At 36.7% G+C, this 24,943-nt stretch overlaps 2 protein-coding genes across 3 annotated transcripts in view; one reads left to right on the top strand and one right to left on the bottom strand.

Moving 5' to 3' along the window:
* Nucleotides 1–13,436, top strand: part of AIMP1 (aminoacyl tRNA synthetase complex interacting multifunctional protein 1) — a 31,036-nt gene extending 17,600 nt beyond the window's left edge. For both annotated transcript variants that reach the window (XM_064417145.1, XM_064417146.1), the window contains 4 exons: nucleotides 856–1,011; nucleotides 3,497–3,708; nucleotides 6,962–7,130; nucleotides 13,187–13,436. In XM_064417145.1, coding sequence (XP_064273215.1) covers nucleotides 856–1,011; nucleotides 3,497–3,708; nucleotides 6,962–7,130; nucleotides 13,187–13,353 — 704 coding nt within the window. In that variant the 3' untranslated portion in view covers nucleotides 13,354–13,436. The remainder of the gene's footprint in view (nucleotides 1–855; nucleotides 1,012–3,496; nucleotides 3,709–6,961; nucleotides 7,131–13,186) is intronic.
* A 156-nt stretch (nucleotides 13,437–13,592) lies between these two features.
* On the bottom strand, nucleotides 13,593–18,627 carry GIMD1 (GIMAP family P-loop NTPase domain containing 1). The gene is made up of 3 exons (XM_064417147.1): nucleotides 18,502–18,627; nucleotides 16,764–17,185; nucleotides 13,593–15,603 (listed from the first exon to the last, which is right to left on the bottom strand). The coding sequence occupies exons 2-3, from the start codon at nucleotides 17,154–17,156 to the stop codon at nucleotides 15,334–15,336; spliced, it is 663 nt and encodes a 220-aa protein (XP_064273217.1). The 5' UTR covers nucleotides 17,157–17,185; nucleotides 18,502–18,627; the 3' UTR covers nucleotides 13,593–15,333.
* Between the last annotated feature and the right edge of the window lie 6,316 nt (nucleotides 18,628–24,943).

Below are 24,943 nucleotides of genomic sequence, written 5' to 3' on the forward strand. Positions count from 1 at the left end.
TGAAATGAAAAACAAAACAAGTATTCAGAATGGAGAATTCCATCATGGTGACAGCAGAAGGATGTATCAGTTGTTAATGATAAAACATTTAAAGGATTGAAAGGAACTTGAAAAGATCTCTCATCTATCCTTGCTTGGGAAAGGAAGCCTTGATGGTACTGCCTAGTGCACTGATGATGCTTACCCTGTACAATTATTGGGTTAAAAGCCTTGATGGGATTCTTGAAGACCATATTGTAGAAGAGAGATGCTTCTTACACTTCCATCTGGTGAGATTGAGAGTGCAATGTCCAGAATTATGTATCATCAGTTTAAAAAGAGCTGTTGAGGGTAATGTGGAGAATTTAGGGAAAAGAGATATCAGCAGATCACGTTAGGGCTGCAGGTAATTTTGTTTTATTAGGGCTCAGTTTCTTAAGTTAATCATAAGAGTTGGTGGATGATCTGAATATGCTATAAAAATGATTTTGTCCATAATTGGAACAGTCTCCAGTATGACAAGAGCTAGTAGCTAGTACTGAAACTAAACAAATGGGAAATAGGGAATTGGTAGAAAAAATAACTAGATGTTGAAATCAGCTATAAAAGGAGATGTTGTTTGCTTATATATTTTGTTGTATTTAGGACTTTTTCGCATTTAAAAATGTGTAATCAAGCACTTTGTTTTAATTGATCATGATAATCACATATAGATTAAGTTCTGAAATGTGTTTTGTAATGTGGTTCATTACTCAGCAGTTGTGGTTTAGTATATTAAGCAAAATTTTCAGTTCTCTCTGCTTTTTCATCTATGTTGTACACTTAAAAATGTCAAAGTTCTGGTACTGCCCCTAACTTCTGTGGTTTTGATTTTAGTAAAGCAGGTTGCAGTTCCTCCTGGTACAACCCTTTCTACAGCTTCATTTTCAGAGGATGTTCCAAAACCTACAGCAGTTACAGCATCTTCTAGTTCCAAAGATCAAATTAAAGGTGAAGATGAAAAGAAAAAGAAGGAAAAGGTAGAAAAAAAAGGTACTTCAGTTTTCTTATCTCTGATAGACAGTTGAGGTATTTAATTTATGCAAGTGCTTTTGCATGATTTTGAGCACAAAATAAAAGTTTTCATACAGCTACAGTAGGAAGAGTCATGTGCTAGCTCTTAAATCTTGAAAATACTTGAAGCTAATGAAGGCTGTCAGCTAAGCTACAGATTCTTCCTTGCATGGGATACATGCCAAATTCTGTTTAATGTGACTGCACTTCCTCATTTGAAAAACCACCACCAACAGAAAACAAGGCATGTCTGTTGGACACCTGTACTTTTGTGCGAGTTGTTTTGTAAATTAAACCTATGTTTTCAATCATTCTCTTATGCAGATTATTATTAATTTGCTATGATTATATTTGTACAGATTTTCAGAGTTTGGGTATTATGATAGTGCACTCTCTTTTTCTGGTGAGCTGTACAGTGACTTTTAAGCTATTTTATATTTTTTAATGTATTTCTGCCTTTAACACATTAATATTGCACAGAGCTGTAAATACAAAAGCAGAGGCCACATGTCATAGCAGGCAATTAAATTTTTCCCTCAAGTATTCAGCAGCTACAGAGCAAGTATTCAGTTGGTAAGGAAAAATAAAACTTCCTATATATGATGAGGGGAAGTAGAGTACAAGTAGCTTAAATTCAGTCAGACAAATGCAGATCACAGAATATTCTGAGTTGAAAGGGACCCACAAGGATCATCAAGTCCACCTCTTAAGGGAATGGCCCATACAGGATTGAACTCTCAAATTTGGTGTTACTAGCATCATGCTCTGGCCAACTGAGCTCATCTCATATGGAAAACAGTTTTAGACTTTTGCCTTATGCTGAAATATAGCACAAACATTAAATAGTAGTCCTGCACAGGCTATTTCTGTGGAGCTCAGCATCTGTTGAAGGTATTACATTTAACAGTTGAAGTAAAAAATGCATAAAATTTGTTTTTAAGTCTAGAAATTGATGAAATGATGGACTGTCTCAAATCCTTTTGCTTTGTGTCACCTATGTCATCTCTTTCCTCTCTGGTTATTTTCATATTCTGTGTTCTAGTTCTTGCAAAACTTATCTGTATGATTTCTTTGTGTATTGATTCTGGACTGACTCTTCACACTGGCCAGAGGAGTGAATGTTTCTCCTTAGCCTGTGGCATTGAAATGAATATTTTCTATGTATCTGTATGTATACACACCATGTACACATTTGCTGTGTTCTCATTTGAGGAAAGACTTAATTTCTCTTGTAGAGGAATATCATGGAGAACAGTGTGGAATTATACCAAGGATAAACGTAGCAGGTCTTTCAAATTATCTTAGATATTATATGTTAGCTATTTTGATTGGGATTTTTTCCAGTTTCTCTTATATTATTGTATATATGACTGATTTGATTAATCAAATTGTCCATTACATTAAAAACCCAAGTCCTAATCACTAGAGCTTGTCATTCATCATAAATGAACAAATACTTTTGAAGTGCTGTTGTTTCTATTAAAAAGATATAGCCTTTTTATTATTGAATGTATAATTTAATTTCATGCCTGTACTAGAACAATGATGAATGAAATCAAATTGCATGTTGTGTCTACTTTTCCTCTTTTGGCTCCCTTAAGTAGGGAGTTAGGTTTACATTAATATGTAAGTTATCTTGGATGAAAGAATAACAGAATATGCTTATTTAAAGTAAGCACATCTTAGACTTCTTTTAATCTCCCAGAGATTATAGCTGTTAAGCAAGTCTTAAACATCTCCTAAACAGCACAGTCTTATCTATAAACTGGATATAACTTGTTCATCTTGAAAGGAATATTGCATATTTTATGATTCCGTGATTTATATAAGCAGCTGAGTATGTGGAGTGTTGCTTCACTCTTGTTTTATACTACACAGTCTGTGTGTGTGATGATCATGGGGTAAAGACACCACACCAGGGGAATCTCATAAGCCATGAGCATTTTCATGCACTCTTGTGTTTGGGAAGTGCAGAATGTCATCTTGAAGGGTTGCATTGCAGCTGTGACAGTGCAGCTGCAGTGACTTGGCCCCTCCTGGCTGCACACTGTGCTGGTAAGCACTCGTAACCTGATGGACTGTGATTCCCTAGTTTCCTTTCGTTGGTGAAACACCATGGCAAGGCTTATTGGTAATTGCTGATTATTCAAATGGGATTATCAGGTAATTGATGTGGCCTTTGTCAGGGTAAATGTGTCACACATGTTAAAGGCACTTAAATTCAGGATGACTTTACAAACAGGAGGTGGTAATTAGTTGAGGTAATAATGTGAATTGAAGTGTGTCTGACAATTCACCACTGGAAACTGGTAACAGAGGTGCTAACTCTTTACTCTTCTTTTTATTTTGCACAGAATTTACGCTTATTTCTGGGACTGTAGCTCACTTTTCCCTTGCATTTGTCATATGTGTTAGTTGTGCTTTTTTTAATGTTTATTTCATGCAACAAAATGTTCTCTAATAGGTGAAAAGAAGGAGAAGAAACAGCAGCCAGCTGCTGGAAGTAGCGATGCAAAACCTGTAGATGTTTCTCGTCTGGATCTTCGTGTTGGCTGCATTATTACTGCTGAAAAGCATCCAGATGCAGACACTCTGTATGTTGAACAAGTGGATGTTGGTGAAGCAAGCCCAAGGACTGTTGTCAGCGGTTTAGTGAAACATGTTCCTCTGGATAAGGTATTGACAAAATTATTTACTGATAGCTTTTCCTTTCCTTAAGTATCTTAAGGCATTCATCTGTTTATAGGATATGTTTTTATTCTGCTAAAAGATTTGTACAGTCATGAAAACAAAAATAAAATGCAGATGGAAGTAATACTTAACAGCATTTCCCAGAGACCAGAGAAGTGCCCTTACCCCAAATCAGTTTCTGATTGCAGTGCTTCTATCCTGGGATCGTATTCCAATTCCTCTGCCATCGGTGCACACTGAACTCCTAAACTAAACAGATGTTACTCTTCCTCTAGGTTTCCTACTATGTAGTAGAGAAGTTATAGTAACCTTTTTGGTATGATCCAAACTTTTGTAACCTTTGTCTTCCAATTCTCTTTTATAGCCTATTGAAATATTTGGCATGAAGTAAAGCAGAGCATGTAAATTCAACTTAGCTGGCAATGAATAGCTTAAACAACAGTGGAATACAAAATGCATACTTTTACTTCCTTGTGCAGAATAGAATCTGTGTCCATGCTTTTTTTAGTTGATACTTTGGTGTTTGACACAGATCGTTTATGGGTGCCTTTGAACAACCTAAGACTTCAAGATTTAGTTTTTCTTTCACCTCTTCTGGAGGGTGAGAGGAGTTGACTGAATGCTGCTCCTAAATTCAAATGCAAGCTTGGCATTTAAAACAGTGTTGTGTAGAGCAACTGCAAAATGGATAATGAAGGAATTGATCTTAGTCTGGAAAAAGCTCCATTTTCTTAAATGTCTTTTCAATCATTATTTGCACACTGTCCCCATGGTAAGGCTGCGAGCATAGGAAACAATTAAAATTGTGATTTTTTTTTTATGCTGCAGAAAGTTAGTGAACAAAAAAAACCCCACCTGAATATAGTAACTATTCTGCACTGATCACCTGATGATGTCCACTTACTGAATTTGCACTGGGCAAAATCTCAACTTGCTTGCTTTTAGCAGTCTTCTTTCAAGAAAGCATGTAGAGGAAAGCATCTTAAAAGCCATTCTAAATATACTTACAAACATGAAGTGTACAGAATGAAATGGCAGCAGGAGTCTTTTCTTTTTAACCTTCTTTCTGAGTGGAAAAATAATCTGAAGTACTCATTAGCAGAGAAGTAGGGATCATCCTTGCACGTTCTTTGAGAGCATTTTTGTTTGCGTGTCTGTTTTCGGTTTTGGCAAGTCTCTGTTAAGACAGTAAATTTTTAGAGGCAAGCTTCCATCTTTTTATGTTTTTTGAAGTGTTCAAAAATGTGAAGGCCTGGCATGTGTCTACTGCCATATATTGAAATAAAAATATATACATCAGATCAAGGACCATAGCCATAAATTTATTCACAAAAAATTCAGCTGTTTATGATTTTGGTGTTTGATGTGGTGATTTTGCAGTGTTTGAGGCTGTAGTATTTGTATCATCTGATTTTACTTTTGGTTAGGAAACACAGTATGTATCTTCACTAACATTTCAGTATGCAGTGCAAGTTATTTATGGGTGTGAAAACTTCTGGCATGCCCACTTTATATATGAAATGCTGTGATTTTGTTCACATCGTGGTAAAGCCATGTCAAAAGTTGTGCCCTCTGTTGTCATGAGCAGTAGTGTCACAAGTAACAGGGATATGGAAGGATCTTGGCACAAGGTGCACTATGGCATTACTGAGCTCTTTTGGCAGATGGGGACAAGTGGGGAAATTTCTGAAATGTCAAAAGCTTTTTTGGCACTGCATTTGGCTTTTTGAAGTGGATCTCTGTGTGTTCCTAGCATCAATACCTGTTTCAGGCAATTGTTCTTGAAATTCCGGCAGTTCTCCAGTGTTGCTTTTTGTCATCTTATCCTCTTTAATCTAAGAGAACCTCATGTCAGTGATCAGAAGTGAAGAACAGGAATGTAGGGAATGTGTATTAAGCTTAACCAGAAGAGAAAAGGCCACCATCATCCTCCAGAAATGCTATTCTACAACCATTGTAAGAGGTTACATTACAGTTACATCTGTTATGAGTGATATACTCTGATTTTTGCAGCAGAAACTTTTCCTTCCACTTAGATGCCTTGAAATTTTTTCTTTCTAGATCATTGTGATCTCCACCCAGTAATTAGCCTTTCATTCATTAATTGTTATCCAGTGCTAGATAATGCTACAACTTGCATTTTAGTCACTGGCATGTTACAAGCATTTTTTTTGTTTTGTGCCACTTATTCGCATAGCAATAACTTCAGAAATTTTCAGTCAGTGGGCTGGCTTGAAACTGATGCAAGATAACTTTTTCTTATAACTTTCATTTTGGCAATTTAAATTTTTGCTTTTTAAGGTGTTGTCTTTGGAAAATATGCAGTGTTTGAAATAGTTGATCATATGAGTTTTATTAAGTATTAATCCTGCAAGTTCTGTTCAGACTTTGTACTGTGATGCTCAAAGACTAAAATCTAGAAATATTAAATACTTATATGTAATGTAGCATGGGAATTAAGACAGCCTTACTTTGTATCTTAAGAATGTTCAGGGTTTCATTTTCATTTCAGTTTGAAAGCGTGGTTTGTTTTAGAGTCCAAAGTGTGGCATTTTTTATGAACAAAGAGTATTTTCTCTGGTTTACTTTTGTAATTATTAAAATAAAACAACAGAGAAACATTTTACAGGTTTGCACTAACAGATTTAGTGTTCAGTATATACAGCCATTTTCAGTGGCTAAAAAGCACTCAAGGCATTGGGGTTAACTAAGATAAAATTTAATATTCAAGTGAGCTCATTATGTAGAAGACCTCTAAGCTTCCAGGATACAGTTTGAAATTTTTACCTGTGGGCCTAATTTGTAGACTTCTTGTTGTTATTTTTAGTACTATCATCATTCAATTATTGTTATCATTAAGTAGAAATTGTTTAGTTTGTAGTGCTATATAGAAAGTGGACTAAAGTGGTGGTCTGTAATGAATAAAGATGGAATGCGAGTGAAATGCCTCGCCTGGTTTTTAATTTTCTAAATGGAATATTTTATATTTGCATGATAAATATGTCACATTTCAGCATTTAATCCCTTATTCACTGGCCAGCTCTTAAGGGCTTTAAATGTTATGTTACTGCTGTTTAGCCATTAAAATTGTGATTCTGTTGCTACATGCTTCTCTTACACTTCACTTGTTATGGTAAGTTCTCATCACTGTAATTCTTTCATTATAATGAAATAATGGGAGTCCCCAAGACCACGTGCCATTTTAAGTACTCACATCCTTCTGTTTTCCTCCCCCAAGATGCAGAATCGGATGGCAGTGCTACTCTGTAACTTGAAGCCTGCAAAGATGAGAGGAGTAGTATCTCAAGCAATGGTGATGTGTGCCAGCTCCCCAGAAAAAGTGGAAATTCTGGCTCCTCCTGCTGGAGCAGTACCAGGGGATAGAATCACTTTTGAAGGGTTTCCTGGTAAGTAGGTATTTGGGAAAATGATAGAAACAAGTATGCCAAGGTAACCTCAGTGTTGAAGCACATAAAACAGCTTTTTTTAAAGCTCATTGTGTTTTTTGTTGAAATTTGCTGAATTAATTCTTGGTTTTAATTTTTTTTACTACCATGCTAATATTGTGTAAATAAAGGATTGAAAATACTTTCTCATCTGTCAAAAACTTGTAACTTGATGAGGTTGTATAGAGCTTTAAGTCTCAGTAAGTATTTCAGTTTTGAAATATATGGATAAACATATTTGTACTTGGCAAATTACAACAAACAAACGTAAAGCATCTTTCAGTATCTCGGCATAATTGATGAAGTATTAAATTCCTAATTCCAGCTCCTCCCTGTAATGCAAGTATCAGAACTTTGGGTAGAATTTTTTGTTTGTTTGTTTTTGAGGAAGAAGAGATGGAGGGGATAGGAGGGGTTGGAAGTTTCCTATTCGTGAGAGGGGCCCGTAATATTCAAAACACCAGGGTTTTTTTGTTTGTCTGGGAGAAAATGTCTTTTTAGGCTTCCAAAGAAAGACATTGGACTTTTTTCCACTTAATTAAATAAATAAATCCATATTTTTTCAGAATATAAATTATCGTTTTACTGAATGAATCTTTATCAAAAGATGATTTTTCATCCATTTTTTGATTTCTTCCGCGTCTGTGAAAATGATTAATTTTTGACTGCATATTGGGAACTTAGATAAAGCATCATAGGTTTATCATTTTGGTTTAAAATGCTGTTTATTAGAGCTGAGTCTGAAAAGAGATACTAGTGTAAATAATCTTGCATGGCACAGATGATGTGAATGCACCTGCAGCGTGCTGTGCACTCCTTATCCATAAGGAGAATTTCTTTCCTTTCCATTGTTTGAGCTATTGCTGTATTTTTTTACTCATTGTGGCTGTCAGTCATAAAGGAAGTTTGTGTGAGAACTTGGTGCTGCCCATAAGGGTGAGGACACGCAAGTGGCTCAGTTGCTGGTGCCACGTGGAAGCTGCCTGTAGACTTCCCTCTTACCATCAGCTGCCCAGCTTTATCCTGCACCCTAGGAACTTAGGAGTTTGTGCAGCAAGCCCAAGCCCAGACCTACTCCGGTCAGGGGTTAATGGATCACAGAGGTCTTGGTGAACAGTGCTCTTCTGGTCAGGATCACTCCATCACTTAAACTTGAAAGAACATGGTCCAAATCCCAGTATTTCCCATACTGGGTGAAAGTATATGTGTGTGCATTTATCAATGAAGTATTCATCTTCAGGAGGCATTTATAGTTCAAAAGTTGGCTTTCACATGTGAGAAAATGGTGTAACTTTTATTTTCTGCATAGAGCCATATGAACCTTTATAAACTATTGCACTTCTGACAATTTTCTAGCTGTGCAGCAGAGTTTTGATTTATAAACCTCTTGGCAAGCTCTATGCTTAAACATATTTGCATAAAATACCTTTCAGAAATATATATGGATCTCTATATGAATATATATATATATATTTATACTTCTCAAGAGTGAAACTGTGATGCTTAAAAAATATATATTTGGGTTAGAATATGATAAAGGAAGCAATGCTCTATCTAGGTGTTTTATGAAATCAAAAAATAGCTCAGCTTGTTGTGATTTAATACTCCAATTAAAAATACTTTAAAATAATACTGTTTCAAAAGGAAATCAGTCTGGCAGCATTTTTTTTTCAGTTTTAGTTTCCTGTATTAAAAATATATCAAGCTTGCTAGTTGAGATGCAGAATTTGTTAGCTATACTGAAATCTTAAATGCTTCAGCAATTAATTGCATTGACTAAATTGTGGGAATACTCACTCATGGCTTCTAGTTGTTATCACGTATAGTGAGTAAAGATGGATTAACTGTTGGACCTTTGTTACCTGCAAGAGTCATATGTGCCAAATACACTCACACTGCTATCTGTTGCTGTGGAAATGGATGTGCAAGAGAGCATCAAGTTGTAGAATAAGCACTTCTAGTGCAAAAGCCCTGGAAAATGATGTACAGATTCAGCCCTCAAAAATGCTCTTTGCCCAGGTTGAGGGTGTTTTTTTGTTTGCTTTTGTATAAGATGAAATTTACATCTCAAGTATCTTCATATACCTGGCATTTGAAAATGTGGCAGTTGGCAGTAGTGCTATTTTCTGTTCACTAGCATATCTGTTCTTGCTCCTGACCGATGAAGTGAATTCTGTCAAAATAATTGAACCATTTGACTCCACTTGTTTGGGTTTTTTACAGTGGCAAAAAGATTTTCCTAGAGCCATCAGTTATAGAAATATTTGTTCTAAAATTATTCCCAGGTGTTACAGTATGCAGACACCGTGTTGACGTTTTGATCCTTAAAAGATATAGAATAAGCTAAAGATGGTGTGTAAGTTGTTCTAGTTCTGAAGTTATGACTTGCAGTCAGTAAGACAAGATTTTGTGGGGATTATACCAGTTTTCTTCTGGTGGAGAGCCAAAGGCATGGGGCTCTGATAAGTGCCAAATGAAGGTTTTTGCAGTGTGTATATATCCAGGGCTATAGATTGTAGTGTGAAATGTGGCACTATATTCTAATGCTTCATGAAGAGCTGCTTGAAAAATTTTGTAGGTATGAGATTTAAGCTCATCAGTGACTTTGAAAATTTACCTAATGCTTCATAGTACAAAGTAAAGTGATCTATCTTCTTTTTACCTAAAACTTATTTAAAAGAATTCTCAGACTTGTGATTTTACTATCTTGAGTAGGAAGATGCAAAAAAAATCCATTGGTAGATGGACACCTACAAAACCATGGTGACATCTACTTTTGTAAATTTATTGGTTGAGTACTTGTCTTTTCAAAATTGCTGTTGTAAACTAAATTAAGGGAAAACTCATTGGGAGATGGGGAAGCTCGCTGGGAGACAGGAAGACTGTTTCTCAGTTTTTTAACAGGGTTGAACAATCTTCTACTCACCTTTTTTGTGTTAAAACCTTCTGCTTCTTGGCTACTGCTCTCTCCTCAAAGACCATCTGGCACTTGCCTGATGCTGTTACCAGGAGGATAGACTTCTTGTTGTGTCAGATGTCATTTAATTTCACTGCTTAATTGTAACCATTTCTATTCTGATCAATTTTTTGTTTTAAAAAGTAACTGTAAAGCATAAAGATTCAGTTGGAGTCCTTGAAGTTAAAATAGAAAGGACAGCTGGGTCTTATTTAAGTTTGAAGTATGAAAGTCTGTGAAGCAACAGAAGCACCACCAGCAACAATAAAGCAATTCTAAAATGCACGCAGCTGTCTATCAAGCAGCTTGGAATTGGGCTATTTTTAAGTCTTCTCTCTCGATTATACAAAATATTCATGAGATAGACTAATTTTCTTTGGCCATTTTAGTCAAAGTAAACAAATGGTATCTTGTCTCAAACCAATTAAAATTTTTTTGTAGCTAGTGGAGTGTTTACCTAGAACTATCTTGAGTGTTATAGAGGAGTGATTTGGTCAGGAATGCTGTTGCCTGGAGTACTGTTCTGTTTTGTTTATTTAATTGATGTCTTTGCCCTCAGTGGAATTTTTAGTATTGGAGTGTTTTATACTCCAGTGCATGAATCTTCAAGGTCTCTTGAGCATTTTTTGCGTTAAGAACTTTATCAAATTTTTATAGATCTTCACTAGAAAAGATCTGATTTTTTAAACTGTGTAAGAATTCTTCTATCATGCATGTGTAAATTATATAACCTCCTACACAGTAATTACCTTAAGAGAGCAATAATACTTGAAGATTTATAGTTGACTGTGAAATCTCTTTTCTGATAGCAGCATCGGACACTTTGATGCCACAGGAACCAAAATCTGTTACTTAAATTATATAATGAAATTATCATTCAGGTCTAAGAATCACTAGTAATTTAGTGAATTACTGTCTCTTTAAAATAATAAAAAGTGGTAAAGCTGGAGTGCAGTGGTTAGCCTGTAGTTAGCAGGTTTTTTTAATCAAAGCTGGAGTGTATGGATGCTTTCCTTCAGCTGCATGGTTACAATCCACTGTGGGGTAGGTGGCATTAAGTAAAGTCACACATCACTCTGTCCTTTTGCCCCTTGCTGTGCTGAGATACATTCTCTCAGCAGTTTTTGAACTGTTGCAAAGTGGAGAGGTTTCTTGCTTATGATGAAATTTTTTTGTAATAAAGCTGTGAGATGGAATGATATGTTTAACAAAATTTGGGACCTCTTATTTGGCCCATTTTTGGTAAAAAGAGTGGAAAGCTGATTAAACCATTAAAAGCTTCAATTTATTTTATTTATAGAAACTCTTCTAAAGAATATTTTCTGGGAAGAAGGAATGCAGTGAGGAGAAGGCATAGGAAAATGCACAGCCTAAAGCTCTGGTAGTATTTAAAATTGGTGCCTATGCTAATCTAATATGAGCTCACCACAGATCCCAAGGGAGCTTGACACAGGATTCCAGAGAAACTTATTAACATCCAAAACGTGTTTTTTATAATAAAAGTCAGGAGGTTTTCTTACTGAAAAAAAGAAATCATGTGCTTTTTATATTTGAGGAGGGGAAGGAAAATCTACAATGGATCACTTAACATTCTGTTTAATGATTTTATTAGTTTGTATGCATTCACTGTGGTCTAAATCCAAGTTTGCCTTTGTTCATGAACCTGAGCATTAAGCTGATTTATTTTTGGGAAAATGCACAATTAGTTCTAAACATTTAATCATTTTTATTTAGTAGCGCAATTTTTAAATAATCAGGGTATTTAAATGTCTTCCTCTGTTTAATATTAATTATAAATATTATATGAAGAAAATTATTAATGTTGTGACTGATTTTTCTCTGAAATACTAAATGCACTCTGGTTGTGAAATAACTTGAGTGCATTATTAAATACTGCTCTGGTAAGGCTAGCTTACTTCACAGAGAAATCTGGCCTAGCCTGCTTCTCTTGCATATATAGAAACTACAGAATACAGACACGTAGACACTACAGAATACCCATACAGACAGAAATAGCTCAGGTTTGCAGGCATTGAGAATGCGAGTAGACTGAACTATGGAAAACATTTAAAGGAGAATACCAATAAGGCATAAGGCAGGCTGGAATGAGAGTAGTGGATTTAACCACTGGTTGGTCAGTCAGTCAGGACTTAACAAGTAGTGATGAATTTCAACCAACTACTAGAAAAAGATATGTTAAAATCCCTGTATTTAGTTTGGTTTATGTCTGTACTTTGCATTTCATGCTTATTCAAAAATATGAATAATATCCTTCACTATGCTATATAATTTGTTGATAATATTTCAAACATTATTAGAAAAAGCCTTTTGTGGTCATTAGAGATCCTTAAATAATCAGATTTGCTAATGTAGTTAGTTACTGTCAATACCACTAGGGTGTAGGTATCTTATCATGATATATCCATGGGAAGAGGAAACTGAAGCTTATCAAGGCTGAGTCCATAATTGCTGAAACTAGCTAATTTCTACTGCTTCTATTGTTTTGAGCATCAGAGCTTGTTATCTAACAATACAAAACATAGCAGAACAGTGTGTAACTTGGGGCTAAAATGATATGTCAGTATTCTACCTCTGGACTATTCTTGTCTAAATTCAGTATTCCACAACAGTAACAACATCTGCTAAGTGCATTTAATTTCTTATTAAAACATCATTCATTTCTAAAGTTAAGATGGTGACAAACCTGTCTTGGTGAGCAGTGTACTTCTGTGGTCCATATGTACCTAATTCTTGGGAATTCTTTTGGTCTGTAGTATAAACTAACAGCAATGGTTTAATTTCTTCCTTTTGACAGTGCTTGTTGTCTGACACAACTTTTTTACCTTGAAAGATCCTCTTTTTCAGAGAGGTTCTGGAGACATTTCCTAGACAGTTCCTAATTCCAACTAAAGTTTTCAATTTGAGAATCAAAAGGAGTGTTAGTGTTTTTATCCCTTAAGAGTGTGTGCAGCAATGCTGTGGGGGCTGTCATAGATGTGTAAGTACATAGAGCTCTTGCTCCGAATTGTGTGCTATGAGGTTATTCTTTGTTTTGAAACAGGAGATCCTGAGAAGGAACTTAATCCAAAGAAGAAGATTTGGGAGCAAATCCAACCTGATCTTCATACCAATGACCAATGTATTGCTACATACAAAGGAGTTCCATTTGAAGTGAAAGGGAAAGGAGTGTGCAGAGCAGAGACCATGGCAAACAGCGGAATTAAATAAATAAATGGTTATTAGAAACTTTTACAGATGTTGAAATAGAGAGTGATGCAAGACAACAATAAACATGAAATGCATGGCTAAGACCTGTTGTGTTTGACTTATTTTCCATAATGTGTTACATCTCCAACATTTTGACAATTCACTCATTCACTAGGCTTGTTGTCCTTGAGGTTGTGTGCTGTCAGCAGTTATTAACCACTCAGTGCTCATAACTTAATTGCCAAGGCTTGTTTGTGGTGGGACCACAGGCAGGCAAGTAACTTTTCTGGACAGCTTGAAGGTGTAGAGCTTCTATTTAGCAAGAACTAAAGGAAAAAGGAAAATATTCTGCTGTGTTCCTTGTGTGCTCATTGCAGGACTAGCAGCTGGTTAGTGAAGAGCACAGTTCTCTTTATTCTTCTAGTCACTTTGTAATAGTTTTTCTCCTCTTCTTCCAAGCAGTTTTCAGATGTATTGTAAGCCTCTGCACCTTTGTTCTTGCCTGTGTTCTCTCTGTAGTCTGCAGTCAGTTGTAACTGGAAGATTAAACTGTGGCGGTTTATGCTCTAGGATGTACAAGTGGACACACTTTCATGTCCCCAGAACTAAATTGTTATAATTTCATTAAGACAAAGCTGCCACTTTGCTAGAGTAGTTCTTTATCTAGTCCACTTAGGTATATCCTTCCAAACTGATAGGTAGGACTAAGAAATAATTAATAACAGATCCCTGGAACTAATAAAAAATTAAAAAAGCCCCTCAAAACCCAAAAATCCAGCCTGCAAGGAAACCCAAAAAAGTAACCAAACCAAAAAAAATCTGTTTCCAGTGCTCAAACAGGTATAAAAATAATTGATGTTTTGATTTTGTTTTAATGTGCTTTTATGAAATGATGTTTTATACAAAAAATGCTTTGGTTTAACAGAAATAGCTTCTTCAATTTTTAGAGTTAGTATTATTTCATAGTAATGTTGTACAAATAGTTGTGTTGCTAGGCTGTTAGCCTCAAATTAATTCTTTTAATTCCTTACTTGCAGTAATATGAAAATAAATATTTTTGATCCATTCACAATAACCCTTTTGATTAGCTATATAGAGGTACTTGAGATATTTTTGCATATAATATTAAATTAAACTGTTGCTGTATAACCATTGAAACAGTAAATAATATTTTAAATACTGAAATTAAAAACAAACTTCAGCCTTTCTAAATTTTGCAGGCTTTGAACTTCATCCAGTAAGTGGAGAGAAAACAAAATGACAGTGATATAAAATTAAAAGAAACATGCATAAAGAGGAGATGAACAGATTTTCTTTTTGAATGAGTTTTGTTTGTGCCTGTAAACTGTTTGTTTTTCATGCATCTGGCAATAAGTAATAGTTAGTAGTTCTTTTAAATGTGCTGAATAGCATTAAGCACATGGGAGCCATTTTATCTGCCTTGTAAACTGTATATCCTATAATGTCTTATTAAATAAAATCATTGTAGTTCAAGAACTCAGTTATAACTAATCTTGAATCATGGTAGGGAACAGATAAATCTTAGCTTTTAGTACCAGAAAGCTCTTTTTAGAAATGGAAATTCAGAGGAACTTCTGAAGGCTTGAAGAATTGAGCAGAGGCCCCCTGAGTCTGATCTCATGCATTTTTTACTTCCGTTTTTATTTTTATTTTTTTCTTCTAAAATTTTATTTTATTCTCCTAGATCTGTATTCTGTGTGAACTGGAATATACAGTCTGGTGTAGTGCAAAATCCCATTTGTAACTACACACATATTAGTATGATTTTGGAGCACTAACTTATTCAGATTTTGTGGTTGAACCTAGGATTCTGAATGCAGTGGTGTGAGGTACTGATAAGCTAAAGAGATATTTCTAATTGTGTGTTCAAAGGTGCTTGGTGTGGATGTGGAGTTTTCCAGTTGATGGCTTTTATTCTTTTATTTCTATTAGGTGTTACCTACTGTAGAAAATAGACAAGTGAGCACCTTAAAGCTAATTTTATTCCTTGCTGTGTTTAAGTAGTACTTGATAATTATTTCTTTGTATAAAATTCAAGAGCTTTCTTAAGACAATATTTCTTTGCTCTTTAATTATGCTGCTGTGGTTGTCTAGGAAGATGTATTTATGCTGTAGTGAGCTCAAAAGTGACAGCAGGGTACTTGAGGCGCAGTGCAAATATGTTTCCTCACTGTATCCAGCCTCTTCTGCCTTGTCTGCATGAGTAAGTAGGACTGCAGTGAAATCCTTCCACGTGGGACCCAGAAGTTCCTGTAATGAAAAGCAAATTTTAACTAGTTATCTCTTATTTCTTTTCCCCACTCCCATTTCATATGCTTAGTACATTACTAGACCATTTACATGTATGGTTTTTTTTTTTTAAATCCTGGCAGTAATCCAGTTCATGCTATCTGAGTTGCTGAAATTTCTGGGGTTTTTTCACCTGAGACATTGACATTTCTGTGGAATTATGTGGTCATGCAGTACTAGCAGTTCTCTCTTCCCTGGTTACAGATGTTAACAGAATGTCTCCAGTTAAAAAAATGTTCATGTAAATAAGGAAAACTGGTTGTTTGGCCATGTCACACATTAGTCTGAAATCGGTAGTTACCACATATCCATATTGCCACACTGTTTAGAGCTCTTCAAAAAACTTTCTTGAAAACACTGAAGCACCTTTTGTTGAAAAAATGAATGATGACTTTCTATTTAACATCAACTTCAGTTCCAGCTGTGATCCATAAAACTGAACTATTCTCAACAATTCAGGAAAAACACAAATCAAATGCAACACCTTAAATAATGGGCCACAGAGCTTTTCTTCAACTTCTGTAATTTATCTGATGGAGGGGAATGGAGAGAACAAGCTGCTTTTCTTTTAGAAAGTACAGAAAATTTTAATAGGAGTAAGAGAGGTTGGGCTTTAATTTACAGGTGTAAATGAAATTATGACTTCAGTGCAATCCTGCTAACTCCTCTATATGACAAGAAGCCTGCCTTGATGAAGAAGGACACTGCAGTGATCTTGACTCTAACCTAAATGCTAAAGTGTACACAACTACTTTAAAGGATAAAGTACAGGTCTACTTCCAAGGTAAGCGGGTGTCAAAACCACCTGGTGTATTGATAGTGATTAATCTGTTTTAGACCCTAGGGATGAAAAATATCAAGCACATACAAAATTTTCCTTTAAGCTGCCCAAGGAAGTCTTGAATTACCAGTTTCAGAAAGAGAGGAGAGAGCTTTGATTTGCTGAGGACTCAAAATCAGTTACAATCTTTGTTATGAAATTAGTGTCTGCCACTGGCAATTCATTAAGCTGTCGTTGGAAAAAAAAGATTCACTTTGCAGTCAACTCTGCCATAGCTACTGTCACCTAAAGATGAAAGAGTTGCCACTAGGGCAGAGACTTTATTTTTTTTTTTGGTTACCTGGATGAGCTGAACTGTGTCATTGCTTTCATCTGGACACAGAGGCAGGTCAGCCCTGAGGACCAAGAGGGCCAAGTGCAGGCCTTCCTCCCCGAAGTGCCGAGCCAGGGCTGCTCTCACTGTGTCTCTCACTTGCTCTTTGCTCAGAGCACTGTGAGGGCAGCTGGGGGTGTCCAGTACTCGAACACGGAGAGCTGACTCGCAGCCATTTCTCCGGATGAGCCCCGAAATGCGGCCGCTGCGTCCCAGGCTGCAGCACGTGGTGACGGAGCTGGGGCACAGACGGCTCTCAAAGTCTGCACTGCCCAGCAGGCTGTTCCCAGCAGCACTTTTGCCAGTCTGAGCTTTTCCAAGCACAACAAGGTTGATGGTCATCTCATTGCTGTCTGCCATTGTCGGCGCTTTTATCCACAAACCTGTCACTAAGTACAAATAACATTAGGTGCTTAAAATGACTTCGGGGGGTGGGGGGAAAGAAGAGGCAAGAATTTCCAGTATTCAATGTCTTTTGAGTGTTTTTCCCTGCCCGAAATGTGAAAAGAGTTTTAGGAAGAAGCAGTAATGTGGAGAGGCAACGGAGAGGGGAGAAGTTGGGGAACACCTGTGGAAAATACTGTTGCCATTCTGGGACGGTAATAGGTTAGGAGAAGGAGGCCAGTTAGGGAAGGAAGAAGAGAATGGTGACAAATAGGTGCTGCTGTTATTAAGTGACAGTGTTTCAGGATGTAAATATTTACTTGTTGTATGAAAAAGAATAATCAAAGAGCAGTAGATTTTAACGGAGCACTTTTCCATAGCTTAAAATATATATTTCATCAGCTGCCACTGACATTGAAATAGACAGTAGTCTAAAAGGGCTTTCTGATGCAGAAAAATATCTCTATTAAAAAAAAAAAAAAAAAGGAGGAGGAGAGCTGAAATAGTCAATCTCATTAAAATGAGATTTTGGAAATGTATACTAAACCAATTTATTAGCATGGTAATTGGAAAAGAAAAACAGACTGGTGGATAGAGAGAGGGAACTGGCTTGGGATCATTTCCAGTTATTCTATTTGTTCATAAACAAGACCTCTCATTCTCTTCGTACTTTTCTGTAACCCAGTATCTGAAGGGGTTTTGGTGTGTGCTGATCATCTAACAGGAAAATTTGTTATTTAAATTAATTGAGACATGTTTGAGAAGGTAAAACCATAGTGGAAAATAGTGGATTTTAAGTTTCTGTGGCATGTGAACTTCAGAAATTTTTTTTTTTTAGATACTATTTTGAGGTACCCATAGAGAGATCATGGATAATTTCAGACTGGGTTTTCCTGTGATTAATTTATTTAGATTCTTGCTGTACAGTTTAAGCTTTCTTTCTCATATTAATTCCATGCCTAAATCAATATTTTGAAATAACTTCAGTACAGCACCAAAGACACAAGAGCTAATAACATACTAATTTTGTTATAGTCAGCATTGAATATGTACATGATAATCTTCCTTACTGAATTCACAGTGAGGTTTTTGTGGATTTTTCAATGATCAATTTCCTTTTAAGAAGACATCTTATGAAATGATTGTCTTCAGTTATTCATCAGTCTAGATATGCATTGTACACTCTGTAGCATAATAGTAGGAAGTAGTGGACATGGATTAGTCCATTCCTTATTTAAATCATAATCAAAAATTTGGGGTTATTTCCCTGTAAGCAGTCTACGCTTAAATACTTAGATTAGTTTCATTTTGGGTCACTTACCTTATTTTCCCTTAATTTCTTCTTTCATTCAGGCTTCATTCATAAACCACATGTGCAGTATAGAAAGAAGTTCATATGTGAACTTTGAAACTACCAGCGGCACCGTACCACGCTGAGACTGTTACGTACACGTTAATCTGGTTAATTTATTACTGATAGCTCCTCATTCAATTGCATATGTTTGGTCAGTAGTTGGCACGGTTGAATTTTTGTAACTTAGCTGCAAATACTGTTTTTGAAGTCACTTAAGTGATTGCATGACGCTGATATTTTTAAAAGTAAATTAATTCCACCAGCAGTTAAATGTGCAAATGATAAAAGTAGTAGTGGGATTCCTTTGTATTGCATGTTCTTGAATGTGTCTTCATATGTGCCTGTGAATAGCAAATGCACTCTCTTATTACTGTAATGAATTATTAATTGCAATATTTTCATAGCACAGTGTAAATAATTTGCAGATATAAAGATGTTTGCTTAACAAAATGGATTAAAATAATAACAAATATATTAGAATACAGAAATTATTTGTGAACCAGGAAGAAAACTGAAGACTTCTTGCAGAACTGCCAGTCATGTGCATTAGCTATTGGCTGTTAGCCTAATATTTTTTCTTGCAAGCATCATTATTTGCCATGCTATAGTAGCATTCAAATCAGAGATAGGTCCTTTCTGGACAATCTTCTATAATTTACTTTTTTCCAGTTTTCCACAAGTGGGAAAGTAACTGGTTAGAAAATAAATGCAAATTTGTGCTTCAATGACCAGGTTGTAATTTTAGAACGGGAGCATGGATGAGCCTGTCCTGTCTGCTGACAAGGATCAGCCATCTCTCTGTAAATCCCAGAGGTGCAGGCACGAGTTTACTCCAAGGGTATTGAGATAACGTGTCAGTAAAATCACGAATCTGGTGTGTAAGCTGTATGTGGTGGCAGGAAAAGAGGAATGTGCTTTGCAGAGCTCAGCCCTGCTGGGGACGTTGTCATCCGAGGTGTAGCTCAATGTGGGAGCTTGTAGGGCTTGGTTTATCACAGTACCAGGGTTGTTCCTGCCAGCCACAGCAGTGAAGGGGCTGCGGTTCCTCTAGAAGCCCGGTGTGTCCTGCTGTGGAGCCACGAGCTCAGCCAGTGCTCTGGCCAAAGGCAGGAGCACCTCGTGTCAATTCACATCGTGAGTCATGAGTGAATTCGTCGTTTGGGTTACTTGGCTGAAGGTGGGCATGTAAAAAATTTTGTTATGGAAGGTTTTTAAGAGCACATAGACAAGTGTTCTTGGGCCTGCCTCTTCTAGTGAGGAATGAGACATGAAAGCTGTCCCTGTACTGTGCGTGTGCCTGAGGCAACTTCTCATGGTTCCCACTGCCTTAGAGCTCTGTGCTGTGCACAGCCTTTGTGTCTCAAGGCACATTACATAAAAAGTGTATGGCAAGGTCCTTCATGTGCTGGTGAATACAAACTCAAAGAAGACTGGATGAGGAGTCACTCAATTGCAAAGCAAAAGGGTAGATCGGTCTCATAAAATTATGGATCTTGACATTGGTTAAGCCAGTCTAGATCTGTGTTTTTCATTGGACTGCTCCTTTGCACACAGTAATACCCCTTATGACATCTGAAGTCATATATTAGATGAGGCTGTCATAGCAGTCCCATCCAACTAGAAAATTTAAGCTGGCAGGGACAAGGATTTAGACTACAAAAAAAACCAACCTAGAACGCCAGAAGCAGGGGAGTGTTCTATGTAAAGTACAGCTTGCTCAGCTGGATGCAAAACAGGGCTTTTATAATGGCAAGATGGCTGTAAAATTAAGAGTGGTGTAAAAGAGGCACTACCTGAATGAGCTCTAAAATTTGCCTCAATTAAAAAAAATAAATTTCCAGTATTATTGTGAATGGAATAAAATCCAAGTTGGAACACATTTGGAAGGTCTTACAACTGCACGAGCAGAGGATTTTAAAAAGTTGTCTTCTTGGGAGCATATGACAGGGAAAAATCAAACTGATTTACATGACACTTGTATGGGCTCCTCAAACGTGGAAAAAGTCCTCCCCAAGGTGGCAGTATCAGCCTGCTCCACAGGTAATGTAGAACTCGGATGGGGTCCCCTTGCTCTGCAGTCCTATGCTGAAATAAAATACCAGATCAGAAATGAGCTACAGCATTAGAAAACACAGGACAATTACAGGACTCTTCAAGCATCTCCCAAGATAAGAAATGTAAAAAGCATTTTTCTCTCTTCTGTCAGAAGAAACATTTTAAATTTACATATAAAATACAAACTGTAGCACCTTAATTAATTAATTTGAACATCAGTAATGGAAAGGTAGTAGTTAAGAAACAGAAGTGTTATTCACTGTTCCTTTCATGACTCTTGAAAATCCAAGTCTATTGTTTTCACTAGCTTTTGAGTCAGTGACAATTCTTATGAGGCTTTAGATATAAGATATTAAAAACTACTGTCAGAATATCATCTTGTACAGAGTACAATAAAGTTGCCTAGGATGCTTTTTAGCACTGCTTGCTTCCAGTGAATGACCTATCTTTTTTGTTTGCTTTGTTTTTGTATTTCTTTATTTTTGAAATGGCAAAGAGAAAATCAAAACTGTGCCTATTACAGATTGGCAGGCAGGAAGCGTTCCTGCAACTGATAAAGGAAGCCTTGTACTGCTCCCATGGAAATACCAAGTAAGTCTAGTGAGGAATTTTCAGGAGACTAAGGAAGTAAAATCCTTAATCTAATTGAACATAAGGATCATTTGTGTAACTAGCATCTTTATTTGATTTTGAATAAAGCAAGGCTAAAATACTTTGCAAGTAGCCATTGGTTTTGTATCTATGGAGTTAATTAGAGTTGCATTTTAGTCACATTAGTGTGTCAGCTGCTGTTCTATTGTAGTCCCTGTGATCACTCAGTTGGTTTGCACACACCCTAAACAAGCTCTCCATGATGCTTGTTAGGTTATACCAAGCAGGCTAGATCTTGTAAAAGCAAAAGAGCAGTTTCTCTTTAGGCACATGGTATCTCTTACCATGTGTCGTCTTTCAGTTCCCACGCCTTCCCATCCCTTACAGCTTCTTTCCTGATGTGGGCTCTCATTTTAGCCCAAGATGATGCCATAATAAGTAATTTAAGATGTGCTTTGATGAATTTCTCTTACTTAGAGGAAACCCAGTGAGGCCATTTTATGGATTGCCACACACAAAGACAGGCTCTTAGCCTGCCCAAACAACATGAGAAATCCAGGAAGGTATGCAGCCCACATAGTGTGGCTTCACTACTGTTAGATGTGTAAATTCTAAGAAAGACCATCACTGCTGAGAGAGAAATAGGACAGATTTAGTGGTGTTCTTCTCCTTTTGGACTTCATTCACACAAAAATATTCTGATTCCAAAGGAAGACACATACAAAGTACACTAAAGGTTCCTTAAAACAGATCATTATTTTTTTCCCTTGCTTAATGCAGTCCTTAGTATTCGTGGTATTTTCAAACATAAGTAATCAATTATCAGCAGTCTAGAAGATCATGTTTCTTTTTGCAGTGTAGGTGGCTGTGTAGCTTGTGTGCCACTACCTTGGCATTGCTAAGGGGAAAGGAGGTGGGATGTAGCTGCAGACTAAAGTTGAGATTGCACCAGATTTTGGGTGCTGTCTGTTTGTACAACTGTGGAAGCAGCTCCTCAAGTTCCCACTGTACTTCTCACAGTGGATTATGGGTTCAGGACAAATACTACTGGCAGAAAGGCAGATTGAGGACTCACTTTGCCTTTGAATCTTTGAAAAAAAATCAAACAGAATTGTCAGAGTGGGGATAAAACAGCAGCTGGACTCCCCCCCCCCCCCATTCTCTAAAGGAATCACTAAGATCCACAAGATGTCTTTGTCTTTCTGTTGCAAACAGGCAACTTCAGATTAGAAAGCAGTGTATTTGTCATGCTCATCTGGTAAGACTCTGCTGTGGAAGTAGTGCAGGGATTCCTTGTGTTGGCAGGAATGATAATCCTCTAAGCACTCTGCTTCTCCATGTGCTTAGAACTGCAGTGTAACAAGCCACAGGAACAGAGTCTCTTCTTGTTAGTATGGTTTGGTGTGACATGGCTTTTCAAAATGTGGGGGAATGCAATGTAAAGTAGGGCATGTCACTTACTGCTGCCAGATTCTTAATTCTCTTAACACCCCCCACCTCCTCCATCATTTAAATGATGATTTTCCCCATGGCACCATATCAATTTGTTTTTTAATATGCAAGGAGTGTTTCTAATACACCATATTGTGCTATGCTGTCTATTGATCAGGTTACTTAGAGATATTTCAACTACTTTGTTTTCACCAGTGTTGCCACAAAATGCTTTCCACAATATAAAGGTTGGACATAAGTCCCTAGTGACAGGTCTGGCTATAAGACTGTGCCACAAGGCTGGCATGTTTGTGTCTGCTCATGGCTTCATGAGAAAAATGGAAAACAGGCCAAGAAATTAAGGTGATAGTGCAAGGAAGTCTATACACATATAAATAATATTTAAAAGCAACAACAATAAAATGACCACCAACAAACCAAATTAATAAACAGTTGATTTCACAGGCACATATTTGGAAAAGAAGCAATTATCAGAAAGAATGAAAATACAGACTTAAGAATCCTTTTTTCTCCTTTTTCCCTTATGCACACTTGGTTGGATGAATTCTGTGACTTGCCTCATACATCTCCTGTTGAGACCACATGAGTCAGGGTACCAGACTCATTCACTTTCTTGTGCTTAGCCTCAAAATGTGTCCATGTGTAAAAGCATTTTGCCCCTGAGACAAAATCCTGTGAAGAGTGAGCGTATTTGGAAGCTCAGGAAACCCAGATCTGGCTGTTATTTCTGTAACACTCATTCCCTAATTCTGAGAAGCTGCACAGTTTCTCAGTTTCCTCATCTAAATAATATGGGGAGTATCCACCTCTTTTGAAAATGTGTAGTGGGAGCGATTTAGCTGATGGGAACAGATTTCTGTACAGCAATAACAGCATTTCTTGCATTAAAAAGAAAAAAAGTGTTTTTATCATATTGTACGATGCTCTATAGGGACTGAAGACATACTTTCCAAAAATATTCCCATGATGCCTGGAAAGGCTATAATGATTGCAACACGAGTATGCACAGAAGTTGTACTGATGCACAGAGTTGAACTGGTCACACTGTTACTCTTATGCACTCTAATCCTTAAGAGGTATTTCATAGAGTGCCAGTAATATGGATCTTATAAAGTTTCAACTCAATGATGTGTAAAAATTACATATTTCTGCTCAATAACATGGGTATCTGTGTGTATTCAGGACAGATTAATTACTCAGTTCCTTTATTTTCTTATTTTCCAGGTTTTCTAGGGTGTTTATATTTCTATAGATACAACATATGTTGAGGACTTCTCTTAAAATACACAATAGATAGCAATTTGATATTTTTTATATTTTATTATGATTCCAAATCTCTCCTGTCTTCTCTTTGTATACCTACCCTTTCGAGGCAACGTGCTGAATAGCAAAGAGCATTTCTTAGAAACACAAGTCTAAGAAAGTGGATTATTAATTAGAAATATTACATTTCTTGGCCTATAATCATGATACTTGAGGACATCAAACCTGCACAGATGCTTTTTTTCTATTTTAAAACATTTCAAACAAGTTGAATTTGAGGTCAACTTTCAATATAGTTCATGCTGTCAAGCCACTGAACATGTAATGTCAGAATTATCCTGCAAAAGTTGTCTTAAAAGACAGTGTGGCTTGCTTTGGCAACAGACTTATTTGGAAAAGTGAAATTGCTGTAGATACTTTATTAAGATTCTAATCAGGAAGGGGCACAAAGTAAATGGCTACAGAGCTGGTATGTGGTTTGGGACTGAGACTGCCACACTTGGTAATTAACTTCAATGCTTGTAACTTTCTAATATTAACTGTCACAAAATACTGTGGAATTGGAACTTTTCGAATTGATGCCTTTTCTGCATGAGGGGATAAAAGGAACAGAAATCCCTACCTGCTTTTCACAGTGGAAAGAATATAAGAAATCAGAATGCTTCCTCTCTTCAGTGCTGTGTGTGTTGTAGCATCTGTAATGTGCTGCATTCAGGAATGTGTTACCTCTATAAATTGTGGAATGTGTCTAGGATCTTTCAGTCCTTGAAGTGTGACAGAGCTTATTCAGTGGCTGGAATTTGCTGTTGATGGAAAACACAGAGTACATCACTACTCGCTCTCCTGAAATTAAAGTTTTGTAGGTACAGAGAAATAAAATGAGTCTGGAAATGCTGCAGACCTGAAGCCTATGTACAGAGAGCACTGACACAACTAGGAGCAAAGGAAGTCACACCTGAGCTTCAGATATATCAGAGGCCTGAGAAGTTGCAGGATGATTGGATTTTTCCCTGAGTTCCTCCATGGTTTTATATCAGTGCTCAACAGA

Source organism: Passer domesticus, chromosome 4 (assembly GCF_036417665.1).
Source record: "Passer domesticus isolate bPasDom1 chromosome 4, bPasDom1.hap1, whole genome shotgun sequence".
Classification (NCBI taxonomy): Eukaryota; Metazoa; Chordata; class Aves; order Passeriformes; family Passeridae; genus Passer; species Passer domesticus.

What these genes read in the sequence shown, in the direction of transcription:
- GIMD1 (XM_064417147.1), bottom strand. Translation starts at nt 17,156, where the DNA reads ATGGCAGACAGCAATGAGATGACCATCAACCTTGTTGTGCTTGGAAAA. An exon ending in ACACAGTTCAGCTCATCCAG is followed by an intron (nt 15,604 to 16,763) that starts GTAACCAAAAAA and finishes TTTTCATTACAG; the next exon opens with GAACTTCTGGGTCCCACGTG.